The sequence below is a fragment of the Dreissena polymorpha genome, chromosome 9 (assembly GCF_020536995.1).
Source record: "Dreissena polymorpha isolate Duluth1 chromosome 9, UMN_Dpol_1.0, whole genome shotgun sequence".
Classification (NCBI taxonomy): Eukaryota; Metazoa; Mollusca; class Bivalvia; order Myida; family Dreissenidae; genus Dreissena; species Dreissena polymorpha.
This window is the reverse complement of record NC_068363.1, coordinates 98,910,812-98,930,589: the sequence shown is the minus strand read 5'-3', so window position 1 is coordinate 98,930,589 and position 19,778 is coordinate 98,910,812. Positions and strand designations below refer to the sequence as shown.

General features: G+C 36.5%; 1 protein-coding gene across 2 annotated transcripts in view; it reads left to right on the top strand.

Moving 5' to 3' along the window:
* LOC127846355 (ATP-dependent DNA helicase Q4-like) overlaps positions 1–19,778 on the top strand; it is a 95,703-nt gene that overhangs the window by 59,006 nt on the left and 16,919 nt on the right. For both annotated transcript variants that reach the window (XM_052377538.1, XM_052377537.1), the window contains exons 12-14: positions 11,442–11,578; positions 15,967–16,230; positions 16,927–17,109. In XM_052377538.1, coding sequence (XP_052233498.1) covers positions 11,442–11,578; positions 15,967–16,230; positions 16,927–17,109 — 584 coding nt within the window. The remainder of the gene's footprint in view (positions 1–11,441; positions 11,579–15,966; positions 16,231–16,926; positions 17,110–19,778) is intronic.

The window sequence follows — 19,778 nt, the reverse complement described above, 5'->3', positions numbered from 1 at the left end:
CATTGGTGTCCATAAGTCGACCTAAAAACGCTCCCAAAATTGACCTTAAAAGTCAACTCGACTTATGGATGAGGTACGTAATAAAAATTTTAAGATCCATATTTTTGGGCCGTTTTTTTTAAGTAAAAAAATCTCCGGAGCAGAGGAATGATGCGACTGTTTACTGTAAGGCCGACTCGTCTTTTACTTAAATGTCCGCCGATAACAAAATACGCATGTTTACATTGGTTTTTAATTTATTATTCTTTGTCATAAGTCCAAATAAAAACATGTCAAAATAACTTCTTAAATATTTGTGACATATGGCAAAGTGGCGAAATTTATACATAGCAATTAGTTGTATTGATACATCATCCGTTGTCTTCTAAGAACAATAGAAAATTGAGCCGCTAACAATTGTACCCATTTAAAGATAATCCGTGTAAATACAAACTGTCAACAGGTGCAGGCGTCTTTATGCCACCAATTATCACTTCTCTGCCTTTTGACTAAGATTAAAGTGTAAAGTGTAGTTTTGGCATCCTTTTGATCATTTGTCTTTATTGCGCCACGCTTATGGTTTTGTCTCCGTCCGTCCGTCACACTTTTCTGGATCCTGCGATAACTTTAAAAGTTCTTAATATTTGTTCATGAAACTTGGAACATGGATATATGGCAATATGGACATTATGTATGTCATTTCATTTTGTTCCTACATAAAAAATTATGAATGCTATGGCAACAAATAGACTAGAAATACTGCTGAAAATGGTTGTTTTTCTGGATCCTGCGATAACTTTTAAAGTTCTTAAATTTTTTCATGAAACTTTAAACATGGATAGATGGCAATATGGACATCATGCACGTCATTTCATTTTGTTCCTAAATAAAAAATTTGGTTGCTACGGCAACAAATATATATAAAAAAAATCTGGAATTTCTGACAATGGTGGAGCCGGTAGGGGACTTATATTGCTTGACAATAGTCTTGTTGGACTTAAAGTTGCCTTTAATTATTCGAAGTTTGAAATGATAAGCTGCAAAAGAACTTAAAGTTCACGTGCCGCGATTTTAAAATCCCGTAAAACACCTTTATTTATCGAATTTAGTGCATATCTAAACTATTTCGCACCTCACTTCATTTCAAATACAGTGTTATAAGCGAGAACATATAGAACAAAGTCACGATTTTTCACACATTCCGATGTTCTTGCCATTTTCACTCAAACCGGGAGTGACGTCACATGCACTCACTAACGAACCGGAACTATAAAGCTTCGGACGAATTATCTCTCGAGCGGATGTATTATCTCTCGAAACTTCGGTTAGAAAAATTGATGGAAAATAATCTTTTTCCGTTCAACCGTGCATGTATGAGTCGGAATTAAGCGACAGTTTGTCAGATTTTTTATGATTCTGACTCCGACAGCGAGGTTTATTTTGTCAATGCTCAAGATAACCATCTTGTTGGGAACACGGATTAGAAATACATATAACTGTGTTTCATGCACGTGTCGGGGGAAAAATAATTTTTTGATTGTTATTCTACAGTACAAGCTTGTTGAATATGACTTGGTTACACAAAGCACTGGCAAATAATCAACAAATAGAGCGGATACTTGCACTGGTTCTGAATTGGAAGGAATGTTTGTATTTCTAATGACATGAATTTTTATTTAAAACATTGTTTCTAGTTATAATAAAAGAGTTTAAGTGTGAACAATTATATTATGTCATTGATAAACACAACTTCCGTTAGAATCACATGATAATCAAAATAATAGCATGGTGTAGGCCCAAGTGTGTGTTGTTGTAGGTTATTTACAGGTCGTTCCCGCGTCTTCACAACTACATTTGGTATCGACCTGCCCCTGTGATGTTTTAGGGGAGACAATCTGAAGATAAATTCTTGTCTGGACGCAGCACCGCCGAGGGAGTGCAGCAAGCAGCTCTGCCTTTATGGTCACTCTCGTCACCGGCTGTCGTCTTCAACCCCGAGACGGTTTCCCCAGTGCGTTGAGCGCACTGAGTGCCGCCGCCCCGGTTCCACTCTCTAGGGCCACACCCTCGATGTTCTGATGCCAACACCAGGTCCACCCCGTACGTCCTCCACACTCTCTCCAGTCCCTCTCTTGGAAAGTATAGTGTGAAAGCCACACTACCTCCTAGACCCTTGCATACAAAGTGGCTCGGGCCCCCGGTCTTCAAGATCCTGGAGATAGCGAACCCCCGTCGATGTACCAGTCCCTCTCTTGGAAAGTATAGTGTGAAAGCCACACTACCTCCTTGACCCTTGCATACAGAGTGGCTCGGACCCCCGGTCTTCAAGGTCCTGTATCAGCGGTTGACGAGACCACTGTATCTTTGGGGAGACAGCGAACATAGCAGTGTACAACACGTCCGGCTCGAGGGTGGCAGACTCAGCTGGATTAGAAGTTCCCTCTATAAGGAAATATGTACAGGTGAGAAGATCTTCTGCGGGTGACTCTCGCCTCGGTCGCGACGCGCACGCTCCAGCTGCTGACCGAGGGTGTAAGCCCAAGTGGGCAGAGTGGGACTTTTTTATGACATGGAGCTGCACCCCTTGGTTAGCTAACCATTTTATGATTGTTTGTTGATATAATTGACATGACGCCTTATCTATGATCGCTCCGCCCACTAGAATTGATCCATCAATCAGCGATCGATTAATCGGGCGCACTGGTTAGCAACGACCTGTCTGCCATTTTCTAGATAAGCTACATGTTTAGGTTCACTTTTATTCCAACGAGTTTCTTTTGTTTTCCTCTTTAAAAACCGATTAAAAATGGTTAAACGGTGTCAATGGGGATTATGTAACTCGGACAATCGATATCCTGACAGATTAGTTGGTGACATTGAATTTAGTTCGTTTCCAAAGCCGAAAAAAGATCTTGAGAAGTGTAAGAGATGGATAAAGGAATGCGGTCGTCACCACGAACAACTGAACGTCAACACTGTCAAAGACAATTATAATATATTTTTATCGGATATACTAGCAAATTTAAATAGTTTATGTTATCGATCTGATTATCACATAATATTTCACGTTTTTTAGCTCATCTATTTTTTGAAAAAAAATTATGAGCTATTGTCATCACCTTGGCGTCGGCGTCGGCGTTGGCGTTGGCGTTGGCGTTGGCGTTGGCGTCGGCGTCCGGTTAAGTTTTGCGTTTAGGTCCACTTTTCTCAGAAAGTATCAATGCTATTGCATTCAAACTTGGTACACTTACTTACTATCATGAGGGGACTAGGCAGGCAAAGTTAGATAACTCTGGCGTGCATTTTGACAGAATTATGTGCCCTTTTTATACTTAAAAAATGGAAAATTTTGGTTAAGTTTTGCGTTTAGTTCCACTTTTCTCAGTAAGTATCAATGCTATTGCATTCAAACTTGGTACACTTACTTACTATCATGAGGGGACTGGGCAGGCAAAGTTAGATAACTCTGGCATGCATTTTGACAGAATTATGTGCCCTTTTTATACTTAGAAAATTGACAATTTTGGTTAAGTTTTGTGTTTAGGTCCATTTTATTAGCTCATCTATTTTTTGAAAAAAAATTATGAGCTATTGTCATCACCTTGGCGTCGGCGTTGGCGTTGGCGTTGGCGTTGGCGTTGGCGTCGGCGTCCGGTTAAGTTTTGCGTTTAGGTCCACTTTTCTCAGAAAGTATCAATGCTATTGCATTCAAACTTGGTACACTTACTTACTATCATGAGGGGACTAGGCAGGCAAAGTTAGATAACTCTGGCGTGCATTTTGACAGAATTATGTGCCCTTTTTGTACTTAAAAAATTGCAAATTTTGGTTAAGTTTTGCGTTTAGTTCCACTTTTCTCAGTAAGTATCAATGCTATTGCATTCAAACTTGGTACACTTACTTACTATCATGAGGGGACTGGGCAGGCAAAGTTAGATAACTCTGGCATGCATTTTGACAGAATTATGTGCCCTTTTTATACTTAGAAAATTGACAATTTTGGTTAAGTTTTGTGTTTAGGTCCATTTTATTCCTTAAGCATCAAAGCTATTGCTTTCATACTTGCAACACTTACTAACTATCATAAGGGGACTGTGCAGGCAAAGTAATGTAACTCTGACTGGCATTTTGACAGAATTATGTGCCCTTTTTATACTTAGAAAATTGAAAATTTGATTAAGTTTTGTGTTTAGGTCCACTTTATTCCTACAGTATCAAAGCTATTGCTTTCATACTTGCAAGATTTATGAACTATCATAAGGGGACGGTGCAGGCAAAGTTATGTAACTCTGACTGGCATTTGGACGGAATTATGGGCCCTTTATACTTAGAAAATTGAAAATTTGGTTAAGATTTATGTTTTGGTCACTTTACCCCTAAAGTATCATAGATATTGCTTTCATACTTGGAACACTCACAAACTATCATAAGGGTACAGTAAAAGGACAAGTTGCATAACTCTGGTTGTCATTGTTACGGAATTATGGCCCTTTTTTGACTTAGTAACTTTTAATATATGGTTAAATTTTGTGTTTCGATCCACTCGAAGTATCAAGGCTATTGCTTTCAAACTTCAAATACTTACATGCTATCATGAGGTTACTGTACCTGGCAACTTGAATTTTACTTTGACCTTTGAATGACCTTGACTCTCAAGGTCAAATTATTAAATTTTGCTAAAATTGCCATAACTTCTTTATTTATGATTAGATTTGATTGATACTTTGATGAAACTACTCTTACCTGACATACCACAATAGACTTCACCCAAACCATCCCCCGTGCCCTCCCCCCCCCTCCCCCCCTCCCCCCCCCCCCTAATTTTTTTTTTTTTTTTTTTTTTTTATAAGATCATCTCACAAATGACCACCACACCCTCACACTATACCCCCACCCCACCCCCCCACCCCCCCCCCCCAATTTTTTTTTTGATTTTTTTTTTTTTTTTTTTTTTTTTTTTAAGATCATCTCACAAATTATCACCACACCCTCACACTATACCCCCCCCCCCCGATTTTTTTTTTTTTTTTTTTTTTTTTCGCTTTTTTGGAAGATAATGTAATAAATGTCCACAACCCCACACTATACACCCCTCTTCACTCCACTCCTCCCTCCTTTGTGATTGAAAATGAGAGTCCCTTCACCTTTAAAAAGAAAATAGATGAGCGGTCTGCACCCGCAAGGCGGTGCTCTTGTTAAAAAAGTTTTATCAGTTACTAGGTCATTAATACACATAGGCGATGTTCATCTGCATTACTTTAAGAGATATAAAACCCAGCATGAAGCCTAATTTGGGCTGTGTTTTATTACTCTGATAGTAATGCACTTTATTGCCATTATCAATGTTACATACATATACATTAGAAGGTGACACGTGATATATTATATTAATAACGGTATCTACACATTTGCAGTCATGTGGTGTCACCAATAAACGCTTTTAATCCACACTAGGAGCTTGAATGCCTAGATCTATTTTTTTTTAAACGAGTTTCGTTTATTTTGTTCGGATTAAAAAACGGAAATGAAATATGGCAAAAACGGTGTAAAAAGTGTTAATGCAACTCTGACATTTGGTATCCAGAAAGATAAGTTAGATGAATTAAATTTATACCATTTCCAATGCGGCAATGCGGTCTTAACAACCCCTTTACAAGTGTAATATGATGTTAAACAAGTCCATAAAATCATCCGGAATATCGCGTAAATCTATATGCAGTCTATAGGCAAAGAAGCCATTTTGGTGTTAGCTTGTCTAGGTTTTCTTCCCACTGAGCCACATGATTAAGTGGGCGGAGCGATCACTGATAAGGCGTCATGTCAATTGGGGTTATGCTAATCTCTTATCTAAAATCATGCTGTGTCCGCAATAATCAACTGTGATATATCCACAGATAAGTCACATGTCATCAGCCAAATAACTGGGGTCAATTTGACTGGTAGCCATGGAAATTCTTGAAATATAAGACACTTAGAAATTAATATTTGTCTATGTATATATTGTTGTCTGAGGCTATCAAAAACTGGACATTCGAGTAAAAAATGGAAGTGATCTTCTAGATCGTTTCATTGTTTACATTTTTTACATAAACCGTTTGAGAAGTTGGAGAAGCTGAAATATTGTTCAACTTGTATTTATGATAATACGCTCAAAGTAAATTTAATTTTCGGCTAATTATAGGTGTTAAACGAACAGAACAATGAACAGAACAGGCTAATTATAGGTGTTAACCTTTGATCGGCGTATACTATGTTTTAAGGTTTTGCATCTAATTGTATGAAACAATGGCCGTGGTGTCAGATTATATAAGAGCAAACGTCCGCCCTGTCAAACTTAGCGTTAGATTGATTGTCTGTGGGAGCGATTGTTCAGATACCCATTACAGAGAATGCCAAGCTGTTATTGTTTATGAAATCAATAAATTGTACTAATAATTACAATTTGCACAAACCCTCCTCAATTAAAATTTTTATCTGAATATTTCAATATAACATAATGGATGATGTTAGTAAATAATATTACTATTTTAAGTAATACCATTCCAATTCCATTTTTAAATGGCTTTTTATAATATGTGTAATAGACAGTAATTCATTTGAGTTCAATATCAGAACAAGAATGTTATGTTTGATACTTTGTTGTTATTTAGCTGTAGCTTTGTTTGTTTATTTATCAAATAAAATGTATTTGTCATTTTGTATTTCGCTGTTCCACTTATTAATCTATTTGTTCTTAATAATAAGAGAAGGGTTGTAATTAATTATTGTAACTAAGCCGTTAATACATACATGCGTATAATATCTTATTAATCTATTTCTTACGAGTAACATCATCCTTGGCAAAACCGAATAGACCCTTGTTTCCCTTTCCGCACGATTTTTGCACCCGAAAAAAAAACACACTAACAGTAGAATAACGATCGTCGTGCAAAACACACACACAGAAAAAGCACACGTTTTTTTTATAAAACTTGTATAAAAAGAACTGTATTAACATAGCACGATATTGAGTGTCAATGTTGACATAAAGCGCGAAGTGTTCACGCTTCGATCCGTAATAACAATGGACAAGTTTCCGTGTCATGAGCGTTGAGTGCATGTGACGTCACAGCCAAAATAGGTGGCGGAAATACCCGGGCGGTTTACGGAAAACAAGATCATCGTTTTTAGTATTTTAATATTTTTTGCTATTTCTCTTGATGATACCTCTCGTTTTAGAATATACATATTTATAAAATAGCATTTTTCGTTATAAAATCGGCACTGGACCTGTAAGGATAGGGTTCTATACAACACCCACATTTCTGAATATCAAGGTCATTAACATAAATCATTTACACAAAAAGTAACAGTACAATTGCTACAGTACTTGTTTTAGCATTATTTGACATATTTGTATGCAAATAGAATTCTGTTGGAAGCAATCATTGTAAGAAGGTAATTCTGTTTGTGTAGAGCACTTTACATGACAAGAGATTTCTCAGACTGGCCATAGACAGCACTTTTAGACTTTTATCCATATAGAGTGCTAAGTACTTGCCTGCTATACTTAGAACTTACTGGTCATAAGATGCTCTGAAGACCATAGTCTTAATGTTAAGGTTTTCCCAGAAAACTTCTTAATAGAGTGTTTTGTTCCTTAGATCCCTGTTTGAAGAAAAGCAAAGAGATTACAAATGTACAGTTCTATGGAAACAGTACTTCTGGCTTAGCATGGGATCTAATTGATAGTAATGGATTTCCTGTGTCCCATAATGCTTCAGTCTATAAGCTTATACAGTCCAACCTGTCAATAAAGACCACTCAAGGGATTTGGTCGTTGTGGTCTTTGTTCACAGGTGGTCTTTATTCGCAGGGTTGATTGAAACTTTGCAAAATATGCTAGTAGTTTTTTAACAGGTACCTTATCTATGTATGTGCTCTTTTGTTTAAATGTTTGAATACGTATGCATGTATAATGAAATAAAGGATTGAAAACACAGTTTTGTTTTACATTTGTATATTTATTACATGTTGTATTTCTATTCCCTTATGCTTTTATTATTTATTTAATTTATCATATACTGTATAAATAACTATTGACATACATGTATACGTACATGTACATGTAATTCTACAAAGAACAAAGTACAAAATACACATAACATAGCAAACATTTATGCATGAAATACATGAATCACTACTACACAACCAGTAAAGTTGACAATAATGGACAATAAATGACATCTGATATTTGTATAAGAGCCTTGCACTTGCGTCAACAAACCATTTATGCACTAAGTCATTCACTGACGCGAATTCCGACTCACCCTTAGGGAGTTTATTTTCACAGTTTACGTTCTCCTCGAATTCGTCCATAATCTCATGTTTACGCTTTAAAATGCTCTGAATTTGAGTTTTTCCTACACCAAGATCACTAGCCACTCGTCTACAACTGTGTCCTTTACCTTACAAACTAATGACCTTAACGCGTTCTTCCAACGTCAAGAACTTACGCTTGGAAGCCATGATGGTTAACTTGAACTGACAATTTACTTTTCTATAATCTATGAACGTCTTATTACGGAGAAATTTAAGAAGAGAATGACTATCAAAATGTTTGTCTTTGATAGGCATCGTAAATGACATGAAACCGTTAATTTCCTTAATGAGTTTATGAAAGCCCCAAATTTGTCTTTGATATTTTCGGCAATTTGTACATTAATCGCGAGCCACTTAAATACAAAGGCAAATTTTTACACTTTTGACAAACTGTCAAATGCATAAAAGAAGCAGGCGACTACCAATTAGCAATGCATGTTAAATAAACAAACAATTTAACTGCTATCGAGTGCAATAAACTGTCACTTGCCAATATCTCCATAGCGACCGACGAGTCCACTGGTAAGATGTGTATCAGATGTGCAGCGTCCTGGCGTCCATTTTGTTTTTGGAAAGTTGCGAAATCGTTGATTTTTATGATTGCAGTGGTCGTTGTAAGCTATCAAAATGGAGATTTGGGAATGTAAAAGGGTGGTCGTTGGTCTTAGTTCACAGGTGGGCTTTATTCGCAGGTTCAATATATAGTGAAATCGTTCGGGAGGAAATCGGTGTGGTCGTTATTGACTGTTGGTCGCTATTAACAGGCGGTCGCTCGGGAAGGTTGGACTGTAATGACATTCTAAAAAACTGTCTGGAAAAAATAAATAATTAGACATCCATATCCTCAAACGCATTTAGGTGCACTCAATTCCTTTGTAAGGTTGACAAATATTAATCTTATATTTGAGTGTTGGTGTCTTACATGCAGTCCTAGCTTGGAATAGCATAGAGTTTGTTTGGTCAAGGTTACTGTCACTAAAAAAAAGTTTTCTCTGAAAAACTTAAGTTTGGATGATGATTATGAGTATATTTGTGTATAGGCTGCTTACATGCAAGCATACTTTGGGCTTGCATTAAGGGTCAGTTGGATCAAAGTCAGGGTCACTGCTAGTGCTTTTTAATTATCCCCCCCCCCAAAAAAAAGGCAGATGAATATAGCATTGGCGTTGTCAGTCCGTCAGTCATTCTGTCTGTCATTTTGTCAGTCTGTCAGTCACTCTGTTCGTCATTCTGTCCGTCACTCTGTCCGTCATTCTGTCAGTCATTCCATCCTTCACAAAATGTTGAAATTGGTGGAACATATCAATTCAACAAATTTGCATGTTATTTTTGTTTTATCCAAGCATCAACCGTATTTCAAATCAGTTACTATATACCTCTAGGGGAAATAACTGTGTTTGGTGGCGCTGTTTTTGTATTGTGTCAGTTACAATTTGTAGTTTCTTATATAAATTGCATATAAGAATGGGAACCAAATGAATTACCCTGTGTTTTTAAGTGTCTATTCCTTACACAAGTAATACTGAAAATTATTCAGAATGCATCTATTGTTAAACCTGACTTAGTGGTCACCTTAGAACAGAGGTTACCTGCCTACAGCGGTCAGTCTTGATTCCTTCAGAAGAAAAGTTTAAAATAAACCTGAGTATAACTGTCATCTAGCTATAGCGGCCAACTCTCAAATCAATCTTGGCTGTTGTCTCTTCCTTCTGGTATTATAGCGTCTTTAGTGTGTCTTTAGTTTGCCTATTGTGTGTCTTTTTTGCATTTTAAGAATCTCTTTTTGGTAACTGTCTTTGACATGCTTTGGAACTGCCTACACATTTTTGTCCCCATACCGGTGAAACCAGAGGGGACTTATGGTTTGCGCCCCGTCTGTTAGTCTGTCCGTCACACTTTTCTGGATCCTGCGATAACTTTAAAAGTTCTTCATTCATATCTTTTACATGAAACTTGAAACATGGATAGATGGCAATATGGTGATTATGCACATCACTTAATTTTGTTCCTACGTCAATAATTCTGGTTGCTATGGCAACAAATGAATTTTTTTTTTTACTGACAATGGTGGAGTTTCACTGGTAGGAGACAATATTGCTAGGTAATCTCTTGTTATTTATATGATAAAATAAAAAAAACATTACTTTTGCAAATATCACGTACAAAAGTTCAATAATCTTAATAATATTGTTTACTGGAAACTGATACCCGTGTGCATAGTGTACAGTTCCCTGAAAAATAAAACAAATAACAATATAAATAACCATTTATATCATATAAATGCATCTGTCAATCAACAATTAAGTATACTCGTTAGATAGAAACAACAAAAATGTATTTTAAATTTTCGCAGTGAATGTGTGAAATCACAGAAAGAAACATTTTACAGGATTATTTTTGTAAAATGAAGCAAACATGCTTTGAATATTAAGTAAGTCTATTAAGTACTGCAGTAAATTGTTAATATTTCCCAAAACTGCGGATGATGTACTATATTCCCGTTGTCTAACTTTTTGTGTTCCTCCATAAAAAGGCCAGACCTTTTACCTAAAATCTGAAGAAGAAGAACAACAAGATTTTCAGTATTGGTTTCGATTCTGAAATAAATTAATATGCAAACCTGTGCACCTGATCCAACATGTGGAATGAACTGCATTTTTTAAAATTAAGTCAGCAAAAATAGAACTTCGTAGTTAAAACTTTTCATTTCAACTTCACCAAACCTTATGAAACTTATTGTGGCTATTATTTGTTTGGTCAGTGGAAGAATGGATAAATCTCCACAAGAGTTACAGTCTGCATATTTTTATTACCCGGCAGAGAAGGGGTAAATAGAAGTCAACCTGTGTGTTGGTCAGTCAGTTTGTCCACAAAATACTATACTATGGAGTGAACTATTTCCACATTTTTCAAGAGATTTAACTGTAACTTAAAGCATGTCATCACAGGAAAGTGTAGAAATGCTAGACTGTTTTGCAGCCCATAATTGGATGGGGGGGAGGGGTTTATAAGCCATAATTGTAACAAAGCTATAGTTAGAAATGTTCCAGGTCATCTTTACCTATGTGAATCATTCCACAATTTTACTTCTATGACTTCAGGCCTGTCAACCCTCGTGGTTATATCAACTGGGGGAGGTAAATCCCTGTGTTACCAGCTGCCAGCCTATCTGTATGCCCAGAGGTCCCCATGTATCACACTGGTGGTGTCCCCTCTGGTCTCCCTAATGGAGGATCAGGTAAGAAGAAGTGATATCTACTGCGCTATTGAAATGGTAAGGATAAATTGCTTTGGCTGATTTTATTTATTATGCCCCCCTTCGAAGAAGAGGGGGTATATTGCTTTGCTCATGTCGGTCTGTCGGTCGGTCGGTCCGTCCACCAGGTGGTTGTCAGACGATAACTCAAGAACGCTTGGGCCTTGGTACATTGATCATGACTCGCAGATGACCCCTATTGATTTTGAGGTCACTTGGTCAAAGGTCAAGGTCACGGTGACCCAAAATAGTAAAATGGTTTTTGAATGATAGCTCAAGAACCCATATGCCTAGGATCATGAATCTTTATGGGTAGATTGATCATGACTTGCAGATGACCCCTATTGATTTTGAGGTCACTAGGTCAAAGGTCAAGGTCACGGTGACCCGAAAAAGTAAAATGGTTTCCGGATGATAACTCAAGAATGCATACGCCTAGGATCATGAAACTTCATAGGTAGATTGATCATGACTCGCAGATGACCCCTATTGATTTTGAGGTCACTAGGTCAAAGGTCAAGGTCACGGTGACCCGAAATATTAAAATGGTTTTCGGATGATAACTCAAGAACGCATATACCTAGGATCATGAAACTTCACAGGTAGATTGATCATGACTCGCAGTTGACCCCTATTGATTTTGAGGTCACAAGGTCAAAGGTCAAGGTAACGGTGACCCGAAATAGTAAAATGATTTTCGGATGATAACTCAAAAACGCTTTAGCCTAGGATCATGACACTTCATAGGTACATTGATCATGACTAACAGATGACCCCTATTGATTTTCAGGTCACTAGGTCAAAGGTCAAGGTCACAGTGACAAAAAACGTATTCACACAATGGCTGCCACTACAACGGACAGCCCATATGGGGGGCATGCATGTTTTACAATCAGCCCTTGTTGGAATGTTGGGATTGTAGCTGAAATATATATTAGCCTCGCAACACTTTCAGCAAAAACTTGATCTTTGTCAAGATCAGTCTTCCTTAACACGAAAAATACAATTCAAGTAGAAAGCGCTGGGACGACACTTTACCCACATGCATTAAACCCTCTTTTCACATAACATGGCCCATATTGTAAACATTTAAGTGGAAGGTTCATGTCTTGTATCATTAATTCCTTGCGCAAAAAGGAGGAGTATTATTGTAGGTCAGTATAAATGTACGTGAGTCAGACAGTCTATAACACTTTTTTCTCAGATCCATATCTTCTATACCATTAATGGACTTTCATTCCAGTATTGTTCAGTTGACACTGGCTTAAAGTCAAAGTCATTCTTTAAGGTCAAAAGTGAATGTTTATTTATAACTATTCTGTACAATTCTGCAATACCAATTGTAGGATATATTCATGAGATTTGGTGAAAATGTTAAGGTCATTAAGATTATTCTTTTTTTGTCTGCGTTAGATCTCATTTGATCAAGAACAAGATCATCCTTGAAGTTCAAATGATTTAATATTTGTGTGTGTGTGTGTGCGTGTGTGTTTTGTGTGCGTGGTCCTTCGAAGGATGTTTATGAGACTTGGTCACAATGTTTGGGTCATAGATTGTTTAGAAGGAATGAGTCACATTAGCTGGCTCAAGGTCACACTTGAATGTCCAAAGTAAGAACCTCAGAGTTTGTGTCCGCACCATATATCTAGATTATTTTAAGGATTTTCTGGTAACTTGGAATATATACTAAGATATTTTACACATGGTGCAGAAGTCATGAGTCAGTCACATCAGTTCAAGGTTAAATTCACACTTCTAGGTCAATAGTTTCACGCCGGGTATGCGATTACGTTGATAACAGATGGCACTTCGATACCAGATAACAACAAAAGCCACGCTCTAGAGTTGTGTTCTTCAGCTTTTTTGCATTTATGTTCTGTTCATTTGGTTTTCAGAATCGTTACATTGCTTGGTCGATTTAATGGTATAGAACTTGGTATTGCGGAGCAAGAAAGTCATAAAAAAAACAGTGGATTATAAAAAAGAGATAAAATTTCATCGATAATCGTCATGAATTCGATGATCAGTACGTATTTTTACAAAATAAAAATACTTGGAAATAAATTAAGAACGTGCCAACTAATCGAAATAAAAGACCAATATGTCCATTAATGTTACAACATGTTAAATTTTAGTTGAATAACGTATTTGAGGAAATTTAAATGTTTTAAGAGTCGGATGCCAAACACTTCTTTTACCCATCATCTCAAAGACAATGGCACTTCAATTCCAGATTACTTGACAATTTTTACCACATATAATACACTCTATTTAGTGAATTCAAAATGCAGAATTCGTTGTGGAATATTACTATAGTAAGCAGACAATAAATAAAAATGTATGAACTGATGTAAATTAAAAACAATTACTGAAACATGTTCTTATCCCTTTGGAATAGTACAATAAAAGGGAAAGTTAAAGGGGCTGTCCAACAGATTTTTGCATGTATTGAAGCTTGTCATTAAATGCTTTAAATACTTTATATTGATAAATTTAAACATTTGAACCAAAAATCTCCAGTAAAAAACAAGAATATAATATTTTTTAAAAGGAAAAAAAGTAACCCTCAACAGGGCTCGAACCACTGACCCCTGGATTCCTGGAGTAAAAAGCCTTTCGCATAGACCACTCGACCTGTCACCATCTACGCTCATATTCGGAATGGATGTATTGTTTAGCTATATAAGCAATCCTCGTAGTTTCCCAAAATATCAAATCACATCGATACGAAGCTTTATCTGTTGGACGTCCCCTTTAAAGGGAGTTTTCCAATCTCTTTTAAATTTTGTGGCTACACATTAGTATCGTCCTCATGATGCGATTCTAATGAGCACCAAATGACAACGGATTTTATGAGGTGTATTGGCCTCTTTAAAACCCCTTGCTCCCCTTATCTAGACTCCTGCTTTAAGTTCAATTGAACACAGTTGTGTTGATCGACATGATCCGTTGTATTTTTAATTCTCTTAATCTCAATTTACCACTTAAAAACAAGTTTATTATTTAGACAATTATTTTCAGTCGTTACTTGAAATATTTTACTTCAGAAATAAGCATTTGAATCTTATTTAAAATTTGCACTTATAATATTAATTATATAAATTAATAGTTATACGATTTTTGAAAACGAACAACACCATTGGTTATATTTTACATGTGTATGTAATTACGTTATGCAAAGATTCCCAATGTGTCGGGCTTGACAATGCAAATTGATTCGTACTTCAGAATGTTTGGTAAGAATAGCCATAATATACATAAATGCATTTCAGGTAGAAGATAAAACTCGGTTATCAGAGTGCCCAATTTGTTGAAAGTCTCTGTTATCCGAAGTGCCCTTTATCAGGAAAGTGTCCGCAACTTCATGAATACCACCTATTAAAACATGCCATATCTTCGTTTATGTTTCATTGAATACTATAAAATTTCAGTTTTTGAAGCACAGCGATTACTCTACATGCTGGAATATCAAACAATTTCTTGCACTATTTCTAAGTAGTTTTATTTTGTTGGAATCTTTACTGTTCATCCAATTTATGCTGTTTTCCGACCAAATTTTCTATTTTTTGGGGAAAAATCTACCATTCTTCCGTGATGTTTTTCTTTGCAATAGAAACGGATACACCATTTATAAACTTGATCATGCGCCCTGTCTAAGAAACTTATCTTTATGATATAACTTTAAAAAAAACTGATGAACTTACCACTCGTGCATGGCTTGTGTTGTTTTCTGGTATTCAAGTGCCATCTGTTATCAAAGTATCCGCATACCCAGCGTGAGTTTGCGGTTCCATTTTTGTTTGAATTGTTTTCTTGAATTTAGATAATTTATTTACAGACGTCGAAGCAATGTGCAGAAGACATGAATCAGTCATGCCCTCTCAATGTCAAGGTCATACATGAAGGTCAAAGTTTGAGTCGCTTGTCATGTCTGCTTTGTATTTATTGCATTGTTTGCAGATTTTTCTTATGAAGTAAATGTCATTAAGAATTCATGCAGGAGGCATGAATGAATCACACTGGAACAAAGTCGAGGTTACTCCCTGATTGTCAAATTAACCCTTTCAGTACGGGAACCGAATTTGAAAGGCCTTTGCAAACAGTTTGGATCCAGATGAGACGCCACAGAACGTGGCGTCTCATCAGGATCCAAACTGTTTGCTTTTCTGATAGTATTCTTTGAAAAAAATTGAAGAAAATGCTAATTTTAGAAATTCTGCAGACGACATTTTAGCAGACAACAAATTTCCCAGGATGCAAAGGGTTAAACATGGCAGGAGACCAACATATTCATCAATTTGCCTGTAAAAGAAAAATAATAAAATAATCATGCTAGTTTGACTTTATACATGTTTGGTACCTCATTAAAGGTGACCGGTCTTCCACATGGCATCCGTGGAGTGTGTCTGCACACAAACATGACCCCCAGTCAGCGGGAGAGTGTGTTAACCCAGGTCAGGTCCGGCAAGGCCCAGTTCCTGTTGGTCTCCCCAGAGGCGGTTGCCGGGGGCAGCATGTCCCTTATATCCACCATGGGCTCACTGCCCCCTGTGGCGTTTGCTTGCATAGACGAGGCCCACTGCCTGTCGGAATGGTCCCACAACTTCAGGCCGTCGTATCTAAGGCTTTGTCAGGTAAGTAGAGTTTTAGATGACAGTTTGTTGAATTAGGCCTGTCATTTTAGACTTAAAAAATTTGTATGCCTAGAACCTGTTAATTTTTTATAGTCTTATGTTGTTTGCATGGAATCTCTACAGCAAAGAACATTATTCCAATACCTCATACTAAGGTATCCCCTTTTTGATTTTAATTCATGTGAGAAACATGGTGTATTCACTGGAATATGGCTTTGACTGCCTTTAAATAAAAAATACCATTTAAGCGGAAAGTGTCGTCCCTGCTGTGTGGACTGCACAGGCTAATCTATGATGACACTTAACGCACATGCATACAGCTCTGTTTTCCCTGAGCATTGTTCATGGGTTTTCCCGCTCAGGTTCTACAGCAGAAGCTGGGTCCAGTGTTTCCTGGATCTCACGGCATTCATTGAAGCAAATTATCATACTCATAGTTTTCCATATTCTTAATAAAATACCAATGTATTGTTGTATTTTGGGAGTTAAGTTCTCTCAAACTCAATATCCAAGCACTTCTTCGTATATATCTCCCATCTAAACCCTTTCCCACTCAGAAACAATTGAAATGCCAGTAACTTGCAGTCTGATTAGGTTTTATGCTTTTTGCTGCTTATCAGTATCTTAGGGTGGGAAATAAAGCCTTTAAAACTTAAGTCTATTAAGAAAGGTCTTAATTGTGATGTGATTGCTCAGGTTCTACAGCAAAAGCTGGGAGTGCAGTGCTTCTTGGGTCTCACGGCAACGGCCACATTGTCAACGGCGTCTGATGTAGCTAAGCACCTGCGTATCTCGGACTTCAAGAGGGCCACTGTGCGGGGCTCGCCTATCCCACCCAACCTGGTGCTTTCCGTGTCTAGTGATGAGGAAAAAGATCAGGTCATTTAGTTTGAAAAATCTCCTTTTAACTCCTTATGCGTTTGTCAGTTAGAAAACTCTTCTTCATTTTCTATCTGTCATTATCAGGGACCAATTAGGTATTAAATGATCAAGTCAATGGAATGAAGTGGCAATTAATGGACATTTTTTGTTTGAATGAAGTTTATTGATGTTTATTTCTGTACAAAATGGATACATTTCTTGTTAAAGAAATGCAATAAATGATGTGGAATGTTCAAAAAACGATTTGTGCAAATAGAATGCTTAATTATGTGTGAATAACTTGGTTACATTTATTGTGAGTTCAGTGGATGTTATTTTAGATTCAATGTCAAACAAATAATTAGTTAAGTTTAGTTAAGTTAATAAGTTAAAGGGTCAAATACAAGAAATCATCCATAAGCACTTCCAGACATAACGCTTTCCTATTGAAATATAATTTTAAAAAACTTTGCAGAAAATAAAAATTAAATTGGTGTGTGGAAGAATCAATTCTGAGGTCAAGTTCTCAATTTAAAACAATAGAAAAAAATCCAACTCACATTTCTGAGCATTAAGTATGTATTTATTATATTGCCATGTTTTGAAAAAAATGTGTGGGGGGTATTGCTTTGCACCTCTCTGTCTATTGCTTGTTTGTGTTTTCTGTTGTGTGGTTTGCTGTGTGTGTTGTCAAATTTTAGCTGGTTTCCACTTTGGTGGCCATACTTTGTATTCAATGTAGACAAAATTTGATCAGAATTTTTTTCTTCACAATATCTTCACTGAGTTTTTATGTGGCTCATGTGGGTCCAAAAACTATATGTTACTAGGGCATATTTAGAAAGGAAATGTTTCCAGTGCAGAGTCCTTATCTTGACAATATTTTGGCAAAGTTTCAATCTGGATCACATGTGTCCAAAAACTAGGTCATCAGGTTGAATCTTAGAAAAACCTTGTTACCACTTTGAGGCCAAATTTATGACTCAATCTCGATAAAACTTTTCAGAATTCATATTGACAATATCAGGGTTCAGTGTCGGACAAATTTCTTTTTTTTTCAGGTAGCCCACTGGGCTACCAATAAAAATATTTGGTAGCCCATAAAAATTTTCTACAAAATGATAAGAGGCAGGTTTTCATCTTTAATTTATTTCTTCATTTACATATACATAATATGTATACATACATATACATAAAACAGCAAGTAGTCTGATGTACACAGTCAATATCGTAAATTAATGTTACAGTACAGGCACCGTGTATTTAAATGTAAATGTACCAAAGAAAATCATATACTACATGTAGATATTACATGTATGTGCACATGTATTTGTACTTAAATTCGGACAGCACGTTAAGTCGTAAACGTAAATAAAGCGTTTAGATGATCAATACGATTGACTCGTATGGTGTTAATCAATGCAATTGCCCCTTTTAACAACAAATACCGAGTTTCAAGAAATCAAGAGTATTAAATCATTTATTTACTTGTGTCCGACTTTAAGTACTGTCCGAATTTACGTATTGCATCCGTATGTTACGACACTTGTGTGCAGTCAGTATACAATACAATAATTGACACAATAATGAAGGAACTGATACAGCGTAACGGTAACGATACAGCGTGTTTATATGATATTTTATTAAGAGAAAATGTCAATGCCAAATAATTCGCGAGATACCCCGGTACTTTAGTTGAAATTCACAACAAAACTTTTAATGGAAATTAAATTATCTCAATGTTGTACCCGCTACGAAAATTTTATTTACAAATAAATACACCCACGCCAATTTTCGCGCTTTTTATCAGGACAAAGAAATTCATTTCTTAAATGTAGAATTTTGTTGCCTAAAATAGCTGTACACAACGCGTGCAAACCGTGGCAGGTTATTTACGCATGTTGCAATACAACGGTCCTGATTGGGAGCTTATTTCATCATATCTTAAATAGAAATTCATTTGACACTTTAGAAAATTTCAAATGTTTGTGTTTATGACTCTTATCGTCTATATTTCCCACCTATAATTTGGTTTTAAAAATATGAATTGGGCATATATGAGATTATTGATTTACAGTCGATTAATCCAATTATTAATTGACAATGCAAACTAATTAGCAGGTGTTAACCGCGTTCACAAAGTTGTCATTAATATTCATTTTCGAATGCGTTACTTTTGAAAAATCCGCTATTGTTTTGATTTATTTAATGTTTGCCATCCTTGGATATTTACCGACATAAAAAACGTTGTCGCTATTACTCATTGTTGCGGTTAACAAAGAATTCCAAACTGCGAAATGATGTTGCATCATGTGCGCCAACTATCCAACAGGCTCTCATTATATTATTAGCAGACGACACATGTTGATTCTGATTGGATGATTAAAATACACTGTTACTGTTTAAGACATTACCGCAAGTGATCGGTGACTGATTAGATAATTGATTGCACTTTGTTATCAGATTATAAGCAATACACAGTGTACAAACACATGGTCAGCGTGTTTATTCTACGTATGTCTGTCAAAAAACAGGGCTACCGCTCTTATAGATTTATAGTAGCCCGGCGGGCGTCAGCTGGAAAATTTCAGTAGCCGGATGAAAAATTTTGGTAGCCCCCGGGCTCCTGGCAATGGATTTGTCGGACACTGAGGGTTGAATTGAAATCTGGGTCATGTACTTCCAAA